The sequence below is a fragment of the Solanum tuberosum genome, unplaced genomic scaffold (assembly GCF_000226075.1).
Source record: "Solanum tuberosum cultivar DM 1-3 516 R44 unplaced genomic scaffold, SolTub_3.0 scf00423, whole genome shotgun sequence".
Lineage (NCBI taxonomy): Eukaryota > Viridiplantae > Streptophyta > Magnoliopsida > Solanales > Solanaceae > Solanum > Solanum tuberosum.
In genome coordinates, this window is record NW_006239348.1 from 285373 (window position 1) to 302420 (window position 17048).

The 17048-nt window shown below is 34.8% G+C and overlaps 2 protein-coding genes across 4 annotated transcripts; both read right to left on the bottom strand.

Annotated features, from left to right (window-relative positions):
* Window positions 1–661: 661 nt before the first annotated feature.
* LOC102579386 (uncharacterized) lies at window positions 662–3850 on the bottom strand. Its single transcript, XM_006363069.2, has 5 exons — window positions 3552–3850; window positions 3424–3468; window positions 3014–3307; window positions 2721–2893; window positions 662–1112 (listed from the first exon to the last, which is right to left on the bottom strand). Exons 1-5 carry the CDS (start codon window positions 3787–3789, stop codon window positions 864–866), a joined length of 999 nt encoding a protein of 332 aa, XP_006363131.1. The 5' UTR covers window positions 3790–3850; the 3' UTR covers window positions 662–863.
* Window positions 3851–5911: 2061 nt separating this feature from the next.
* LOC102587994 (uncharacterized) lies at window positions 5912–15622 on the bottom strand. Of its 3 annotated transcripts, none has more exons than XM_015303304.1 (8): window positions 14566–15622; window positions 11032–11328; window positions 10739–10864; window positions 8953–9033; window positions 8544–8594; window positions 7226–7297; window positions 7045–7098; window positions 5912–6467 (listed from the first exon to the last, which is right to left on the bottom strand). In XM_015303304.1, the coding sequence occupies exons 1-5, from the start codon at window positions 15440–15442 to the stop codon at window positions 8566–8568; spliced, it is 1410 nt and encodes a 469-aa protein (XP_015158790.1). In that variant the 5' UTR covers window positions 15443–15622; the 3' UTR covers window positions 5912–6467; window positions 7045–7098; window positions 7226–7297; window positions 8544–8565. The 3 variants fall into 3 exon arrangements, with proteins under 3 accessions (XP_015158790.1, XP_006363153.1, XP_015158791.1); XM_006363091.2 differs by having other exon boundaries at window positions 7045–7112; XM_015303305.1 differs by lacking the exon at window positions 8953–9033 and having other exon boundaries at window positions 7045–7112.
* Between the last annotated feature and the right edge of the window lie 1426 nt (window positions 15623–17048).

Genomic DNA, 17048 nt, shown 5'->3' on the forward strand with positions numbered 1-17048 from the left:
CTTTTTTTCTCTTTCAAAATATAGGACGGTTGCAAGCAATAATACTTATCAAGTTTCACAATATTACTGAGGAAGCGTACAATTTTGGACATGCATGGTAAAGTTTTCAACAGTATATATGTTTGAATAGATTCTTCGATCCGTAGGCACTCCCTGCCATATAGTCAGGGGTGGACCTAAAGGTAGTTGAGGGTTAGACGAACCTCCTGGCAAAAAATTATATTGTATGTATAAAGTATTTTTTTTTTTTTTTTTTTTATGTTTATATTGATTTTGAACCTCTTGAATATAAGATTAGAGCTATGGTTGAGAGGTTCAAAACTCACCTTGAGTTTCCAAATTCAAATCTTAAGCACTATTTTTTTTTCCAACCCCCTAATGGAAATCCTAAATCCGCCCATAGATTTTTTTGTTTCAAACGGAACCACGTGATACTCAAGTGTTACTGTTCATCAGCTCAAAATATTTGGGTTACATATAAGCGTACTACTGTTCATATTTATTTTCTAGTTTACAACACACTGAATCTTCTTGTCTTAAATTGATTATAAATAGTTGCTCTTAAAAAATAGAATAAGAAAAGAGACATTTTTTTTAAACGAACTAATTTTTTTTTAGGATAAACAGATTCAAACGGATGAATGTAAAGTGTTACAAGGAAAAGTACATATATATATATAACATAGCTATAACTAGAAGGCAAAAGAATCTTTAGAGAACATATGGAGTATATATATATATTCAGTTCTGATGGCATTCTTCATGATTGCACTTTAATTTCTCTCATAGCTAGATTTTGTTGTACTATATATCTTCTAAGAAAGAAGAGAGAAATATATAGAGAAGAGACAAGTAATATTGATTTAGCATCCATTTATATCATGGCAAAGAAAGATGTTCTTCTTCTTCTTTATTGATTTACTATGTTTTTTCTCTTTCTGCTTTTGTCTCATGCACAATCTTGGCCTCCATGACAAGCATCCTTGCCTGCTGCATTTAGTACTCTTCTGCTCCTGCTTATTAGTATTATTATTATTTCTCTCACCTTCCAGTTCCAGCTGTTCCTCATTTCTTTTTGTGTCTTCTCTCCCTCTTGTTTCTTTCACTTCCACCTATTAAATATATACACAATATTCAAATGTCAGGCGAATCTAGAATTTCTAGAATATTAGTGCACCGGTCACTTATATAGTGCACCATTTGCTATTCTTGTAGTATGAATGTCATCAGATAATATTATATCAATCTTAAAAAATGTATACATAAAATATCTAGCTAGTTTTATAGAAAAACCACGAATTCACGTGCCTATATTTTATCCATTAAATTTGTCCTTGGCTATAACTTATAAGGTACTTGAAAATAGAATACATATATAGTAAAATCCAATTTGAAGAGGGAGGTGTTGATATGGAAGTGAAAAGAAACTTTTGTTGCATGAATTATTGAGAAGATGACAATTCCTAAAGAATCTTTTAGGTGGAAAGAGCATATATAGCATTTTTGGCTTCCTAAAGTGACTTTCTTTCCCTACTACCACAATTTGTATAACCATTTCTAGTAAAAGTGAAACTACCAAAAAAAAGAAGAAGGGGTGGGTAGTGAAAGCTAGGACGTGTCAGTCGTTGCAAGAAGTGACCACAAAATGCAAGTGATATGATTTCTGCATGTGCATGGGGTACTTAATGCTGAACGATATGCTTTTGGGACCAATTGTATTAGTACTGCATTTCGTAGTTTGGTTTGACATGAAATTTAAGAAAGAAATATTTTTGAAATTTGTGATTTAAGATGGGTCATAGTGTTTATGCGGCTATAAATTAAAATAAATATTTTAAAATAAAACTTTTACCAAATAAAAAAATATATACTTTTTATGTCTCAATTTATGTGGCACTTATCATTTTTTGAGAGTCAAACAGTTTATGTTTGACCAGGAATTTGAGCGTGGAATCTTCAAAATTTTTGAAATTAAATTTATATATTTATAAACTATGTAAAAAGTACTATACGTCTTCACAATTCAAAATAATTAAAAGATAGATGAAAATTTTACGGTCAAAGATAGACTTGTTTGAATTTCGAAATCTGAACAGTGTCACATAAATTGAGACGGAGCAAGTAATTATTTTTGAGATTGACTAAAAAAAGTACTCCCTCTGTCCCTAATTACTTGTCCACTTTTGAATTGACACACATATTAAGAAAACAATTAATGACATAGTGAGTTTACCATTTTACCCCTATTAATTATGAAGTGGATGAAACGTTTTACATTTTTCAAAGTAATTAGTCATTTAATTGAGGGTATAATAGGTAAAAAAAATTGTCCTTTCTTGATTTGTCAAAATGGACAAGTAATTAGGAACAACTATAAAAAAAAAGTGGACAAATAACTAGGTACAGAGGGAGAGTATTATATAAAGTCCTTTCACCTACCTAGTAGAATTAGTACTTCAAGTATAGCACTTCATGCGACCTAGTCAACCTTGACAATCTAGTCTCCATGCTACAATAAGCTAATGTAAAAACTTTTTTTATATTATCAGTCTATTTTAATTTGTAGCAGATTGTAATTAATAGGCTTGCCTCAATTCCAATATACACTTTGAATCTCATTTGCTTCTAGGTGCGTTAAACTTAGTGAAAATTCTGGCTCTGCCACTCATTAGTGCACTCGTAATCTTAACATCATAATAACTAGTGGGAAAAGGAGTTACCTTTTCCTGAGATTTGATTTCAGGAGTAGTCATAGGTGAATCATCAGCTACACAACGTTTTGTTGATCTTTCCTCAATGGATGGAGTACGAGCAGGACTTGGACTCTTTGAACTTAAGTAATTGCCTGGAGTACTACTCTGTGTTCCCACATCTCTTGTAATGCTAACCTTCTCTAAATTGATAAAAATGTACAAGCCATGACAATATGAGATGAAAATAATCGCGACTTGAGTTATATATGTTGTCAGTATTAATAAAAAGAGTTTTACGCTATCAGTATAATTTAACGTACCTTTGGTTGGAATTTGGATTTGTAGTTCATGTGGAGGCAAATGAGGTACTACTTTTGTAGGAGGTTTTGGACGGAATTGTCTAGTCTGATATTGTGAAGGATAAATCAAAGGTGCAGACATGGTTAATTGTCGAAACGATCTCCCACTTAGTGTTTTTGCAGATAAACATTCTAATGGAACTTCCCCTGATAAAGGATTGCATATATATTTCTCAGCTTCATTCCACTTCGAGTTTAAAGCCAATCCATCTGGTGACATGTATTCCCAACTATATGTTGTTTTTGCCTGCAATGCTACATTCAAAAAAACAGAACAAAAAAATCAGTCATGTTGAAAAAAGGAACAATTCAGAAGTGAATTTATTCTGACTCTAGATTCTGAATTCGTTTGATATTATAAAAGGCCTTACCTTTAAGGGCAGTGGTAAAAGAATAAGTTGATGGGTCAATTTCATCTGTAAAAAAGATTATGAGAAATTAAAATACTAGTAATAAAACAAATCATGAGAAGGAAAAATGGGAGAAGTAGTTTTATTACCTCTTAAGGTGATGTAGCCAGGGGAAGAAGCAGTACTAGAAATGGAAATATTTGATCTAAAAGATTTTGCATCTTCTCTAAAACTTCTAATATAAGAAGCTGAAAATCTTCTTGAATTTGTATTTTCTCTTCTAATTTTGGCCTTAAGAGTCCATTCTCTAAGGTTAAAATCTCCATCGTCGCCGCGCCTTCTTGAATTTCCAATAGGTGATTGTGCCATACTAGTTTCTAATTTCATGATTGAAGAAGTTTTGGTCTGGACTTAAAAAAGTTGTTCACTTTTTAAATAGAAGGAAGTAATAAAGGTAGATATATAAATTTCAAAAAGCCTTTTGCCTGCAGAATCAGCAAAAAAAAAAAAAGATGCTAAAAAGAACAGCTGCTCAACAAGTAACTTCCAAAAAACTAAACCTCAGAGATTTCAAATTTAAATTTCCTGTATTTGACAGCAACCCACACCCCTTCTTTTGAAAACAAAATTTTGATAAATAAAAACAAGAAAAAATTATGAGCTAAAAAGTGGGCCAGATAAATATTTTTGTGGTTTATTTGCAAACATAAGTCAAGTGAAATGTCTAATCTAATATTGTGTTTTACATCAAAAAAATGGAGGAGATGTTTGGTGACTAAGTGCAACAGAGTAGGTAAATTTTGGTATATTAAGTATATAATGATCAATTGTTCAATTTCCAATCAAGGGGTTGTGAAATTGAACTATAAAGACTTGCACATTGGTTTTATTAACCTTCTTGTTCAGTTCTAGTTGAACAAGCTATGTCATCTATTCAATTTGGAAACCTTGTTTCATAATAATGCTATCAAGTGTACCTGACATAATAACAATTATACTCATTCAAGTATTACAACCAAGTTTTTTCAACGTCCAAGGTGTTTAAAATTTTATCAAGAAAAAGATCTTAAGAATGTAATATTTCACCTAATGTTATCAAATGTAACTCATACCCTGACCCGTTGGTCTATCATAAACTACCTCTCTACCTTCACAAGATGGGCTAAGGCTGGACGCGCACTACCCTTTCCAGATCCCACTTGTGAAATTACACTGAGTATGTTATTTGTCGCCCTATTCAAAAAAATTAATCTTAAATTCATGGTAATAATAACTTGGCAAAGTTTTGTTAATAGAAGCAGCCAACATTGAAAGAGACAGACGGAGATACCCGCCTTACTACATTCAAAAGTTCAAAAGAGGACTCGATCTTTATTATGAAAAAAAAAATCATATATTTTTAATTTGCATTCATATAAGGACATGTGTTGGTAAGGTAATCCAATGTATGACCATATCCTTACTTATATTTGAGAGGGGGATAAAAAATTTGTTCCTCATTGTTGGGTTGGAAAGTGAAAGGCGAATGGTGAAATTTGATTTTGTAGCCCTTTATAAATTTATTTTTAATTTTATATCATCTTTGTTACAAGAGATTATTATTTTCACACCTATCTTTTCAATTTATACAAGTGGTAATAAAAAAACATTTCATTTAGATCGAAATAGTTAAAATTGAAATAGTTTGGTGTGTGACATCGATGAAAAGATGTCAAGATCATCCTCGTAATAATTATGGGGACTGGCTAGTAGTATGTAGGTCCATCATCCCGTGGGCACATACATAGTCACTGTCAGTTTTTGTCTCAACTATATATGCAACGTAGGTTTCATTCGCAGTTTAAGATAGAAATTTAGTTTTCTTTATCTCTCTTTCATCCTTAACAAATATGTTCAATCATTTTCGACTGTCGCACTTTTTTCATTTGGGTAATCAATGGATTCTAATGTATACATAAATAATATAAAATTATTAGTGCCAGCCAGAGGAAATCATTTATTTAACGCTCCAAAATCTTGAGTGGAAATGGGAATCCAACTTTAATATTTTCTGTCCCTAATTTTACCCAAACTTGTTCAGTTGTTTATGGCCAAAAGACAGACAAGGAATTGATGTTTAAAGAATCTTCACCCGGACCACAATTCAAACAGTTGCAAACCGATAAAAAAGGAACAAAAGCTTCAAATTACTTTTTCTTCATTGTAAAGGGGTAAACCCCACATGATTCTACCAGGATAGTTACAGTTTAAGCTTCATTTTCCCAGCAGTGAAATCTACAAAGTTAGTTTTGGTTATTCACATACATAGCATGTTTCAACCAATGCCCCCAACCCCAAAAGGCAAACTTCAACTTTCAAAAACTGTTTGAAAGACGACGAATCAAGTTTAAAAAGTTTGTATTGAAATACTATACGACACCAGTAAATGTCTGGTCAACAATGATCGACAGCCAGAAAAAAAGTAAAATCTGAATTAAGCTGCAAACGAGTACAGAATTTAGGACAGCAGTGAAGATGGTGAAAATAAAAATCTTATATTCAACAGCATCTATAGCACTCTAGAGAGCCAGATAATAGCAGTAAATAGTTCTGCACTGACTTGACATCTTTGAGATGATTCTCGATTACAATCAATAGTGAAAAGGCGAATATGGTCTGGTAACGAGGGGTTAATCTCACCGAGTATGACAGCTTAAGTTTGCAGGTCTAGGTATCAGAAAACCATAACCTCATCTCCAACATAAGCATAATTCTACCAAGCTTATTACAGACAGAAGCTAAATTCCCAAAAACAAGCCAATATTAGACCAATATAATGGCAGAAGCCCTCTTACCACACATCTTAACATGGATGCTTGGTCTCGTACCCCCTCATCAATGTTGAGAATTCCAGCAGCAACGACCAAGAACACATGCAACAATTGTATCATCAAATATGCGGCTTCAATGATTACAGTGCACTTAGATCTCTGCAGTAATGGAAGCCATGCAGCAGAGCGGGCATCAATTGCTGAAAGAGTTGACCTCGCCCAACAAACACTAGTCAGATCCTCCAAATAGCTTCACTGCCAATAAAAACACGATATGAGACATTATGTTTCTTACACAACCTACTACTGTTGCATTAATTATTTGGTGTGTCAAATAATATTCAAGAAATTAAAATAAGAAACCAAATGACTCAAATTCTAGTCCAACCGCAACAATTGAAGATCTTATTGAAATGGCACAATTTATTCACCCTTTTCACAAGTTATCCAAGAAATAATGAAATCTAAACCAGATTAGATCCACCATAAAAAATTAGTAATTCTTTAAAACTGTTCAATCCATCACTCGTACCACCACACACACATACTTCACAAACAATGCATTTATCAATTTCAAAATGCATAATCGCACTATAACATTCCAATGCAATCAATATTTTGTAGAAACATTATATAGTTATAGTTAACAATTCGAGAGGAACATATAGTATGTTACACAGTGCACCCTCTGAAAGATCCAATTTCTCAATTGGTCTTTCACAAAATACTTCTGAACACTAAAAACTTAAGCAAACTTTTTACTATATCTCTCTCTGATACTAACAAGTTTATCGTCTAGTAGAAATAATGAGAAAAAGATCAAGATCCTTACTCCAAGAGCTCAGCCTCCTTCACTTGTTATGAACCACTTGATAGATATTGACAACTGCAGCACAAAGACTGTTCAATACCCACAAAAGAAGTACAATAACCAGGTGAGACACATGAACATGACCAGGCTGTAAAAATTGAAGAAGGAACGTTTAAAATATACAAATCGCTTATATACTTACTCCTCCCACAAGAGAACACCAAAACCACCCAATTGGCATTACTTGTCTATCCAAATGTGAAACATGAATGACCTGCAATGCAGCAAAGAAAAAGAGGGGAGGGTGGGCGGGGGGAAGAGAAAAGGTTTACTTTCCATATCTTCGAAATAAAGGGTGCATAAATTTAATGTTTAAAGCACAATAAACCACTGAAAATCATGAAGATCAAGCCTTGTGAAGAAGGGTCATCAGTGTCAAGTATGGACAGGAGGGTCATTGGTGCATCAGAAAGAGTCACAACAGCTTGTGGTGCTATGTTTGGAAAATAATCAGGACGACACTGACCAAGTTTTGCTGCTACTGAAAACTACAAGTTTGGGAGTGGAAGGAAAATGTCTTTCTGGAGTGACAAATGGGTTGGTACACAAACATTAAGAAGCAACATCCTGACCTATTTAGCTTAGTCCTGACGCCTGATGCAACAATCCATGAGGTCTGGGACAGCAGGGATGGAACTTAAACTTCAGAAGACTACTCCATGACTAGAAAATGAATGGGGTTGCTGAGATTTTTAAGGTATGGGAGCAGTTTCAGGGTACGACAGCAAATGAAAAGTGCATATGGTCCTGAAAACATATCTGGAGGGTTAAAGCTTAAAAGATCATATAAGGTAGCCTGTTTGTATGTTTGGTTGTTAGAGAGGCATGCCTGACACAGGGAAATTTGAAAAGGAGGGGTTAATAGTAATGCTCTAGATGTTTTTTTATGTGGGAAGGAATCTGAGGCCATCAATCATCTTTTCATTCACTATGAAGTCTTCATTTACTGTGAAGTCACTGGTGTGGCAATTGTTTCAGTACGAAAGGAATTAAATGAGCTATGCCAAAGTACACTGGATAGATCTCCTAGAGTGCTAGAACAACATAGGAGGAACAGCGAAGCAGAAGAGACATTGGAGTTCAATCCCAGCATGGTGTTTTGACGGAAAACACAGCCTTACACAGAAAGTAAATCTGATCATTGAATCCTTGTAAGAAAATCAAGGATTTCTTTTGTTTTACTATTGATCTGTAAATATGGCCCCAACACAGCCTTTGTGCTGGAAGTTCTTTCAATAATATACTCTTAAGTGTTTTCAGACGAAGAAAAAAGCATGAAATATTTCTTCCCACGAGGAAACAAAATAATTTGATATTGATGTGAAAAGATGCTCATCTAAAATATCTTGCTGAAACAATCATTATAGAAAATTTCTGGCTGACACCCATAAGAAATTTACTTGTCAGAGAATCCAATGTAAGTAGAACAAAAATGTTAATGAAGGGGAGGACACACTAACCACAAAAAACCACTCAGCATCTCTAGGAAATTGCATATGCAAACATGCTTCCTGCAAATAACAGAGGGTGCGATCAAAAGAGGTTCTTTATTAAAAAAAAGAATTATTTCCCAACAATGACTGCAATGTCTGGGGCCAATGCTTCATTCCAGCTTTGTGACTCAACAATTTAGACAGTGGGTTGTCATCAACTAATATTTGAAAAGGTCAAAAAAAATGACCAGCAGTTTGCATACATTAAAGAATTACCTTGTCTTGGATGATCTCAAACATGTTACTTTAACTTCGAAATTGACACTATACTCCTTTTATAAGCACACTAACTAACTTGATTAAACTTTGACTCTTTCCGTTTAGCAGGATAAGACATAGGGATGCATGATCCATATAGAATTTTAGTTGTGCATACCTTGTCCAAGAAGCAATATTGTATTCGCAGACAAAGCTGCAATTTCTTGGACCTTTTCACTGGAAAATATTGCTTGCACAACTACATAAATGTAAAAGAAGAAAAAAATTTTACTTAAATTGCCTAATAACTCCAATGTTACAGATGAAGATCAGAAGTAATATAATCATATAATAATGGGTTCCTAATAACTCTAATGTTACAGATGAAGATCAGAAGTGATATAATCATATAATAAAGGGTTAAATCAACAGTGATCATAGAAGGCCAATTATGTTTAATGAAATTAATCATCTCACTTACAATAACCTCAACGAAAAGAACATTTGCAATTTTGAATAAGCATAGGGAATAATTGAAAGGCTGGAATAGGATCCAAAAAACTCGGGGAGAAAATGAAGACCAGGATTTATCTGGCCATATGATCCATTGGAGATTAAAACCAAACCACCACACTGAAACCAAACTATCAATCACCTGATGGAAGACAAATACAGTATTAATGAACTCTGAAGGCACTTTTGATATGGCATAGTCATGAGCACCTTGGGAGGCTAATGGAATTAACCCATGTACCCTCCCAAATGCCACTTGGATTGTACAAGTTATCAATGGGAAAACAAAGGAGCTGATAATACAAGGATGACAATCGTAAAATAAATAAATGAATGTTCTTCACTGATACGTATTATCAGACAAGCAAAAACCTCGTCTGAAGTTTGAACTGAGTGCATATTTGGATTTACATGTCGTCACTTTAAGGGGTGACTGAATCAGAAATATTAAATGCATTATTCATGATATTAAATGTTCCTCCTAAATTAGGAACATACTAATTACAACAACAACAACAACAACAACCCAGTAAAATCCCACTAGGTGGGGTCTGGGGAGGGTAGAGTGTACGCAGACCTTGCCACTACCTCGTGCGAGGTAGAGAGGCTGTTTCCGGAAGACCCTCAGCTCAGGTACATCAAATCCAAGTAAAAGGCGAGAAAGACAGTGTATATACATACCATCCAATACGAAAGATAATATACAATCAACAAAGGAAGACAATGACATCAATACACAATGAGAGAAATGAAACACAATAAACAACAAAAGGCTATCGATCTCACAGAAAAGAACTGCAAGTGCAAGACTAGGACTACTACACACGCTACAACCCCTACCCTTGCAAGAAGAGACAACACGCTAGCCCTACTAACCTTCAACCTTAATACGAGACCTCCACTCCTTCCTATCTAGAGTCATGTCTTCGGTAATGTGAAGCTGAGCCAAGTCCTGTCTAATCACCTCTCCCCAATACTTCTTAGGCCTACCTCTACCCCTCCGCGTACCCTCTACAACCAGCCCCTCACACCTCCTCACTGGGGCGTCTGCGCCCCGTCTCTTCACATGACCAAACCATCTCAGTCTCGTTTCCCTCAACTTGTCCACCACAGAGGCCACTCCCACCTTCTCCCGGATAACTTCATTCTTAATCCTATCACTCCTAGTATGTCCACACATCCATCTCAACATCCTCATCTCCGCAACCTGCATTTTCTGAACATGAGAGTTCTTGACTGGCCAACACTCCGCTCCATACAACAAGGCCGGTCTAACTACCACTCTGTAGAACTTACCTTTAAGTCTAGGTGGAATTTTCTTATCACACAAGACTCCAGAGGCAAGCCTCCATTTCATCCACGCAACCCCAATGCGATGTGTGACATCATCATCGATGTCACCACTTCCTTGTATTACAGGAACATACTAATTAATACATGGAAAACAGTACCTGAAGTCTGTACAAGCTTCTCTGCAGGGTCTTTGCAGTCAGTTTGATTAACAGATGCATCCATGTCAGTCACCGCAATCATGTGTACAGTATGAAGTGCATCCGATATCCAAACAGTTTGTGCTCCTGAAAAGGACAGCCAATGGCATTACAAAACAGAGAAAGCTGATATTCTATGACATCAACTTTTTATACACATTTCTGAAGCAAGATATCAGTAAATTAACACGGCATTATGTCCTAAAAAAATAAATGAACACAACATGATTAAATTTAAAAGGATGGAAATATACTTGTAGAAGAATCCGGAAGAACAGTGAGCTTTCGAACTTTCATGTTGTGAGTCAACTGTTTCATGCTATAAGGAGTCTCCGATCCATGAACAGAAGTTGCAAGGAACAAGAGGTGAAGATTTCCTTCAGAGTCCAAGATCAGAAACCTGGTTGAAGATAAGGCCTGAATGCCAATAGCTTTTGCTGACTTAACCGGTATCTTGATCGATTCAAAATTATCATCCTTGTTCTTGAATGCCACGAAGTTTGCAATACCCTCTCTGGAATCTTGTCTGAGTCTCACAGACCTTAACTTTGCTGCAAGTTAGAATGCACAATCAGCAGCTGTAGGAAACAACAGAATTGGAGCTTCTAGATCTTACCATGGTGAAGAAATCACAGAAAACTTAAAGGAAGTCCTAAATGATGTCAAATTACATTTTTACAATAGCAAACACAACCAAGGTATCATTGTAATAAGATTAAGGAATAAGGCACAAGTACCACCCCAAACTATACCGTAAATTCCAGTGATACACCTAAACCTTACAAGGATCCTATTCCCCCCACCCCCCCACCTCAAAATAAAAAACTCATTTTTTTAGGTATTTTTGGCTGACGAGGCACCATGCGTGAATACACTAATCTGAGGCGCATGGGAACATTAGTATGATAGCTCTAATCAATAGGAATTGGCCAAGTATCATTGAGAAAGTTGAAAAAGAAAACCCTGTCTTCAAAAGCTGATTCTTTTCATCTTCAATTTACCCTTTCTTCATTCTCCATTAATGGTGGCTCCAAATCAATACACTTCTTGAAATTTCTCCTTGATTCAAAAAGGTAAGCTTATTTTGTGTAAATTCCTTTTCTTTACCCCCTTCCATGTCGAATTATTAGTCCTGATTTTAGAAATTTCATTTTTTCTCCTCCTGATGAAATCAATACCTCATTTTTTCTCCTCCTGAAATCGAACACTACACTAAGTACCAAAATGGAGCCTACATATTAAGTACCAGAATGAAAATTATAATTTAGGTCGAGGCTCAAGAAGGTGAGATGTTTGAATTAATTTTTTTGGAAAATTAAAAGGTTTTTGGTAAAGTTAATGGAGTGGGGCCCTTTTTGTGTAATAAAGGCATGTGTATACACCGCACGTCATTTACCTGGACAATGGTGATACATCAGTACAAAATGAACACAAAAATACATTAAAAATGAGTTTAGGGGGGTACTAGGACCATCGTAAAGTTAAGGAGTGTCGTGGGATTTCGGGTATAGTTTGGAGTGGTACTTGTGCCTTATTCCTAAGATTAAAGACAAAACCCACCCCAAATAAATGCTAATGGAGCCAGACAGGAAAATGAGTAGCAACAAAGGGACAAAGGTTTTACTGGAAATAAATATAGCAATCTCCTAGGAGCCTTGTCGTGCATTCATATCTTTGAGAAGGCAAAAGAAACAGAGTAGGAGGAACAAAGGACAAGAATTGGAGTGCCAAGTGTTCTGTGCCAAAATTCAAAGAACGGAATTAGTGCTAAGTTTGCAATTCAGTCATTAGCTTAACGAGTTCACACTGCATTCTACGTCTTTAAACACGGGTGTCATATTTGTGTTGTAGTATTTTTCTTTGAGCGGGGTCTGACATAAGATGGGGGATAAGAGCAAATATTGAAGGCTTGTTGGTTGATTTTTTAAACATATCAACTCCCGCCACCCAAAATGCTTGACCTACCTTCTTTTTTCATCCTTCTAAGAAAATACGAGTAATATTATTCAATGGAAGTTTTCTGCATAGTAATTCCTACAATTGAAGCAGATATAACCAACACTACTTCACATTATCTCAAGGTCGATTTAACATCTTTCAAAATAACTACTTCAACCTTTCATCACTTTCAAAAATATATGACTTTAAACGTCTATGCAACTTAGTGCCCATGCAGCCTGCAGGTAAACAGTAAAATCGGATTAAACCATCACCATCATTCCCAACATAAATATGCCAATCCAAGATTGTAACCAAACCAAATTGTTTCCACGAAAGCTCTACTTCATTTAGAATCTTCACTTTCGATGATACCTTTCTTAATTCTGACCAAGGATGAACTTAGTGTTCAAGACAATAACCGTATATCTTGGAGAGTGGAAAAAATAGAGATATCCACAATTGAAGAGGAGGGAGGAAGTATATCATGTATTAGAAAAATCACAACATACATTAAAGCCACATTTTTGATAAGCCAAACAAAATACTGCCACATTTACGACTGCCAATCAATTGCATCTCAATCCCAAAATATTTGAGGTCTGCTATAAGAATTTTTTTTCTTTTACCTATAAGTAAGTAGTTGATGGCATCAAGAAGATGTGGTAGATACAAAAGAGAACATTAGCTCCATACATTATTGATTTCTAACATAAATCAGGAAGCTAAGAAAACCAAAAAAATGATCAATACTTGTTATTTGCAGAAGAGAAGTTACTCCTGAAAAATAGATTGAGAAGACATTTAGCGATAAGAATCCACTTAATCCATTCTTCTCTGTTCAGGTTCATTTCATTTTAATATAAATTATGAGTTTTCTAAAACTAGACACTGTGTCAACCTAACTCTTATCTAAAAGGATAAACAAGTACCTAACCAGATTAAGGTGACTCTTTCACAAACACCTGGCATGATGTAAGTATAACAACTAAATGAAAATTAGTTGGTATACTTTCATAAAGATATATATTTAGCTAAATCTGCTTCAATCCGATCCATTGGATATCAAGCCAACCTTTCTCCATTTGGTCTTAGATCTACTTTGTCCTCTTTTATCATTTCTAATCACAATATTGTTGCAACTATGAATCAGTGCATATGGAGATCTCGTACTACATAACTAAGCTATTTTAAGATAACCTCTTATTTTATCATGTACGGTTGATATTATTGCTCTCTAACAGATGTGATAATCTGTAATTTTGACAAATTTTGTATATCTGCACAGCCATCTTAACATCCAAATTTCTACAAGACTAGGACAAGAATCTTAAATCTTAAAGATGATCACTCATGACATTGTTGGTATCAGACTTTTCTAATAGGGTGTCATTTACTTAACATACTAGAACATACTATTTTGAAGACAATCTAGCATCTCAAACCCCACGACTTGTGGAGTTATGTGTCTTCCAACCGGGAGGGGAGGGAATAATAAGTGCCTATCCATTTTATTTGATCTTTCTAAGCAGTTATTTCTACGTAGAAACTAATCCAAGCAATGTGTACACGAAAAACCAACCAAAGTCTTGTTATTACACAGCATACACAGACATCCTGGAGCAAACACAGTATAAATGTGAGTAATATAATAGATACATGTACAGATCCCATATTCAGGATAGAGTGATCCATGTCTTTTTGCAATTAACAGTACTACATTTACCACCAGAAACATAATTGCAATATAAAAGCAATGGAACAGTTTTTTAAAAAAAACATGGGAGTCTCAATGCCAAGCTTCTAAAATAGCTATGGATGGACAGAAAAGTCAGAAAGTATTCCAGCACCTGATTCAGTGCGGTTCTCGACCCTTTCATCCAATACACCATTGGAAGGAAACTTCAGTTCCATCAATTTGCTACCATCAGCAAAACTAATCTCAGCATTAATACCATGAATCATCCCATTTCGTAAAGGTAGCTTTTTAATCTCCATCTTATCTTTTTCTAACCCACCATTCAAACTTTTCTTATTCGCACCCCTCTCTTTCTTAACTCTTCCTTTGACCAATGGCCGCAGGGGGAAAACCCTGACCCCATTATCTTCCCCCAAAATCAGGACCCCAAAAGATACACTAATGGAAAACACCGGCAGAGAACAATCAATCACCGCATACTTCATTAATTTCAGCTCCTCACCCCCAAGGTGTTTCACAGCAAAAACCCAAACTTTACCATTCGAAATAGAGTACAACGCAAATACATTAACATCCGCAACCAATTTCACCGAAACCCCATGAGAAACCCCAAAAACCACCCCGAGTTTACTCTCATCAAACTTGAAATCACTGTGATTGCATACAACTTTCGCCGGAGTAAAAGACTTCCTCGCAGAATTAAGGATATAGAAACGGAACAGAACTGCGGAGCCTCCTGAAATAGGAGATGAGATGAGAAAGAGGGTGATCGGATTAGGGTTCCGTAGGAGGAGGAAAGCGGCGGCGGAGATGGGTGGAGGGAGGGTGGTTTGCGGAGGAGGAAAGGAAGAGATAGAGAAAGGAGAAAAAGAAGAGTAGAGAGAGATAGAAGAATCGGAATGGAAGAGAGCTAAAGAGAGAGAAGAAGGGTGAAAAAGGAAAGAAGAAAAATGGGGTGGTGGAGAAGGGAAAGAAGGAGAAGAGAAAGGGGGTTTTGGAAGAAAAAGCTGATGAGCTTCAACTACCATTGTTAATGTGAAATTGTGATGAAGAAGAATGGATTTCGGTTTCAGACAGATTGGATTCACACCGGCTTTTGTGGCAACGTTGATGTTTGGAGAAGAAGGAGACGAACTAATTAATAATTTTTTATTTGTAGTAAATAGAGTAAGAATTAATGATTTGTTTTGGTTTGGGGGTGAATAATCAATAATGTCGTAACGCACATGAAAGGTTAAAACCAGATACTTATTGGGACATCCCAAAATAATCTAGTTTACAACTATTTGTTGGACCAACGGAGTATTTATTTAGAGTAAATTTTAGGAATAGTAAACATAAAAATCATATAAATGTGTTATAACTATAGTTTTGTTATTTGCGCTCCATAGCAAATTATGTTTGCTATGGAGCATCTAATTTGTATAAATCGCAACGATTTGTCTAAATCGGGAGTTTGTGTTTATGAAAATTGTGTTTGTATATGTATATGTTATTTGTGTTAGGCTAGACTGGTGAGCGAGATTAGGAGAGAAGGGAGAGAGAGGTGAATTGTATATGTATATCGGTTAGATAATTGTATATATGTAACTACGATGTGTATTAATTATCGTGTTTGTATATCTGCATAAAATTTGAATTTGTATACAATTGAATTGAGTTAAAAAATTTGTATATGTATATCAAATCTCTCTCGCTTTATACAAATACAAATTATACATTGTATTTGTATAAAGTGAGAGAGAGAGAAAGGCAAAATAGAACTGGGCAAGAGAAGAATTGTATTTGTATAATAATAAGTGTATAGGACTGAGAGATATGTATTTGTATTTGTATATATAGTCTCTCTCGCTTTATACAAACACAATTTACACATTTGTGTTTGTATAAAGAGAGAGAGGTGAGGGAGAGAATTGAAAGTGGCGAGCAAGATTTTGGGGAGGGGCGAATGACAATGTGTTTGCTGCGAATTGGAATTAAATGAAACCAGAGGTATAACATTTATTTTGAATTAATAGTTTGTTATAATACATAATTTTCCCTATTTATTAATAACAAGGGTAAAATTAACATAGAAATGTTAATTATCTTTTGATTTTGCAAACTGAATAAATTTTATAAAACCACTATTTTTAGCATAGTAAAAAATATAAAGGGAAGTGCTAAATGACCAGAATTATGTGGCCATAATTTGGCCAAAATTATAAAAAGACTAATTTAACCTTTTTTCCTTTCAAAATAAAATCAAATCTTTATTACTACAATTTCCTAAACTTCTAAAAATACGTGTGAACATTCATTATTATGTTTAATGGATCAACTGTGTGAAGGAAATTATTTAATGGACTTTATAATGTGGGATCCATTACAATCTACCTTCGTTCTTTTTTAATTCTTCCTAGTTCACTCTTTTTTTATTCCTTTTCTTCATCTTTTCTCTTTTCTTTTCCATTATGTGTAAAACTAATTCTATTAAACAAATTCTAATTTCATAAGATATTTTTCGATACACTTTATCAATGATTTTCTAATTTAGAACTTGTAAAATAACATTTATTTATTTCTATTATATATAAATCATCTAATTCTAAAATTAAGAACATAAAAAAATATTTGTTAATATCTAACTCTGCA

What these genes read in the sequence shown, in the direction of transcription:
- LOC102579386 (XM_006363069.2), bottom strand. Translation starts at nt 3,789, where the DNA reads ATGAAATTAGAAACTAGTATGGCACAATCACCTATTGGAAATTCAAGA. An exon ending in TGGCTACATCACCTTAAGAG is followed by an intron (nt 3,469 to 3,551) that starts GTAATAAAACTA and finishes TCTTTTTTACAG; the next exon opens with ATGAAATTGACCCATCAACT. An exon ending in AATCCAAATTCCAACCAAAG is followed by an intron (nt 2,894 to 3,013) that starts GTACGTTAAATT and finishes TTATCAATTTAG; the next exon opens with AGAAGGTTAGCATTACAAGA.
- LOC102587994 (XM_015303304.1), bottom strand. Translation starts at nt 15,442, where the DNA reads ATGGTAGTTGAAGCTCATCAGCTTTTTCTTCCAAAACCCCCTTTCTCT. An exon ending in GAAGCTTGTACAGACTTCAG is followed by an intron (nt 9,034 to 10,738) that starts GTACTGTTTTCC and finishes ACATTTATGTAG; the next exon opens with TTGTGCAAGCAATATTTTCC. An exon ending in AATATTGCTTCTTGGACAAG is followed by an intron (nt 8,595 to 8,952) that starts GTATGCACAACT and finishes TGTTATTTGCAG; the next exon opens with GAAGCATGTTTGCATATGCA.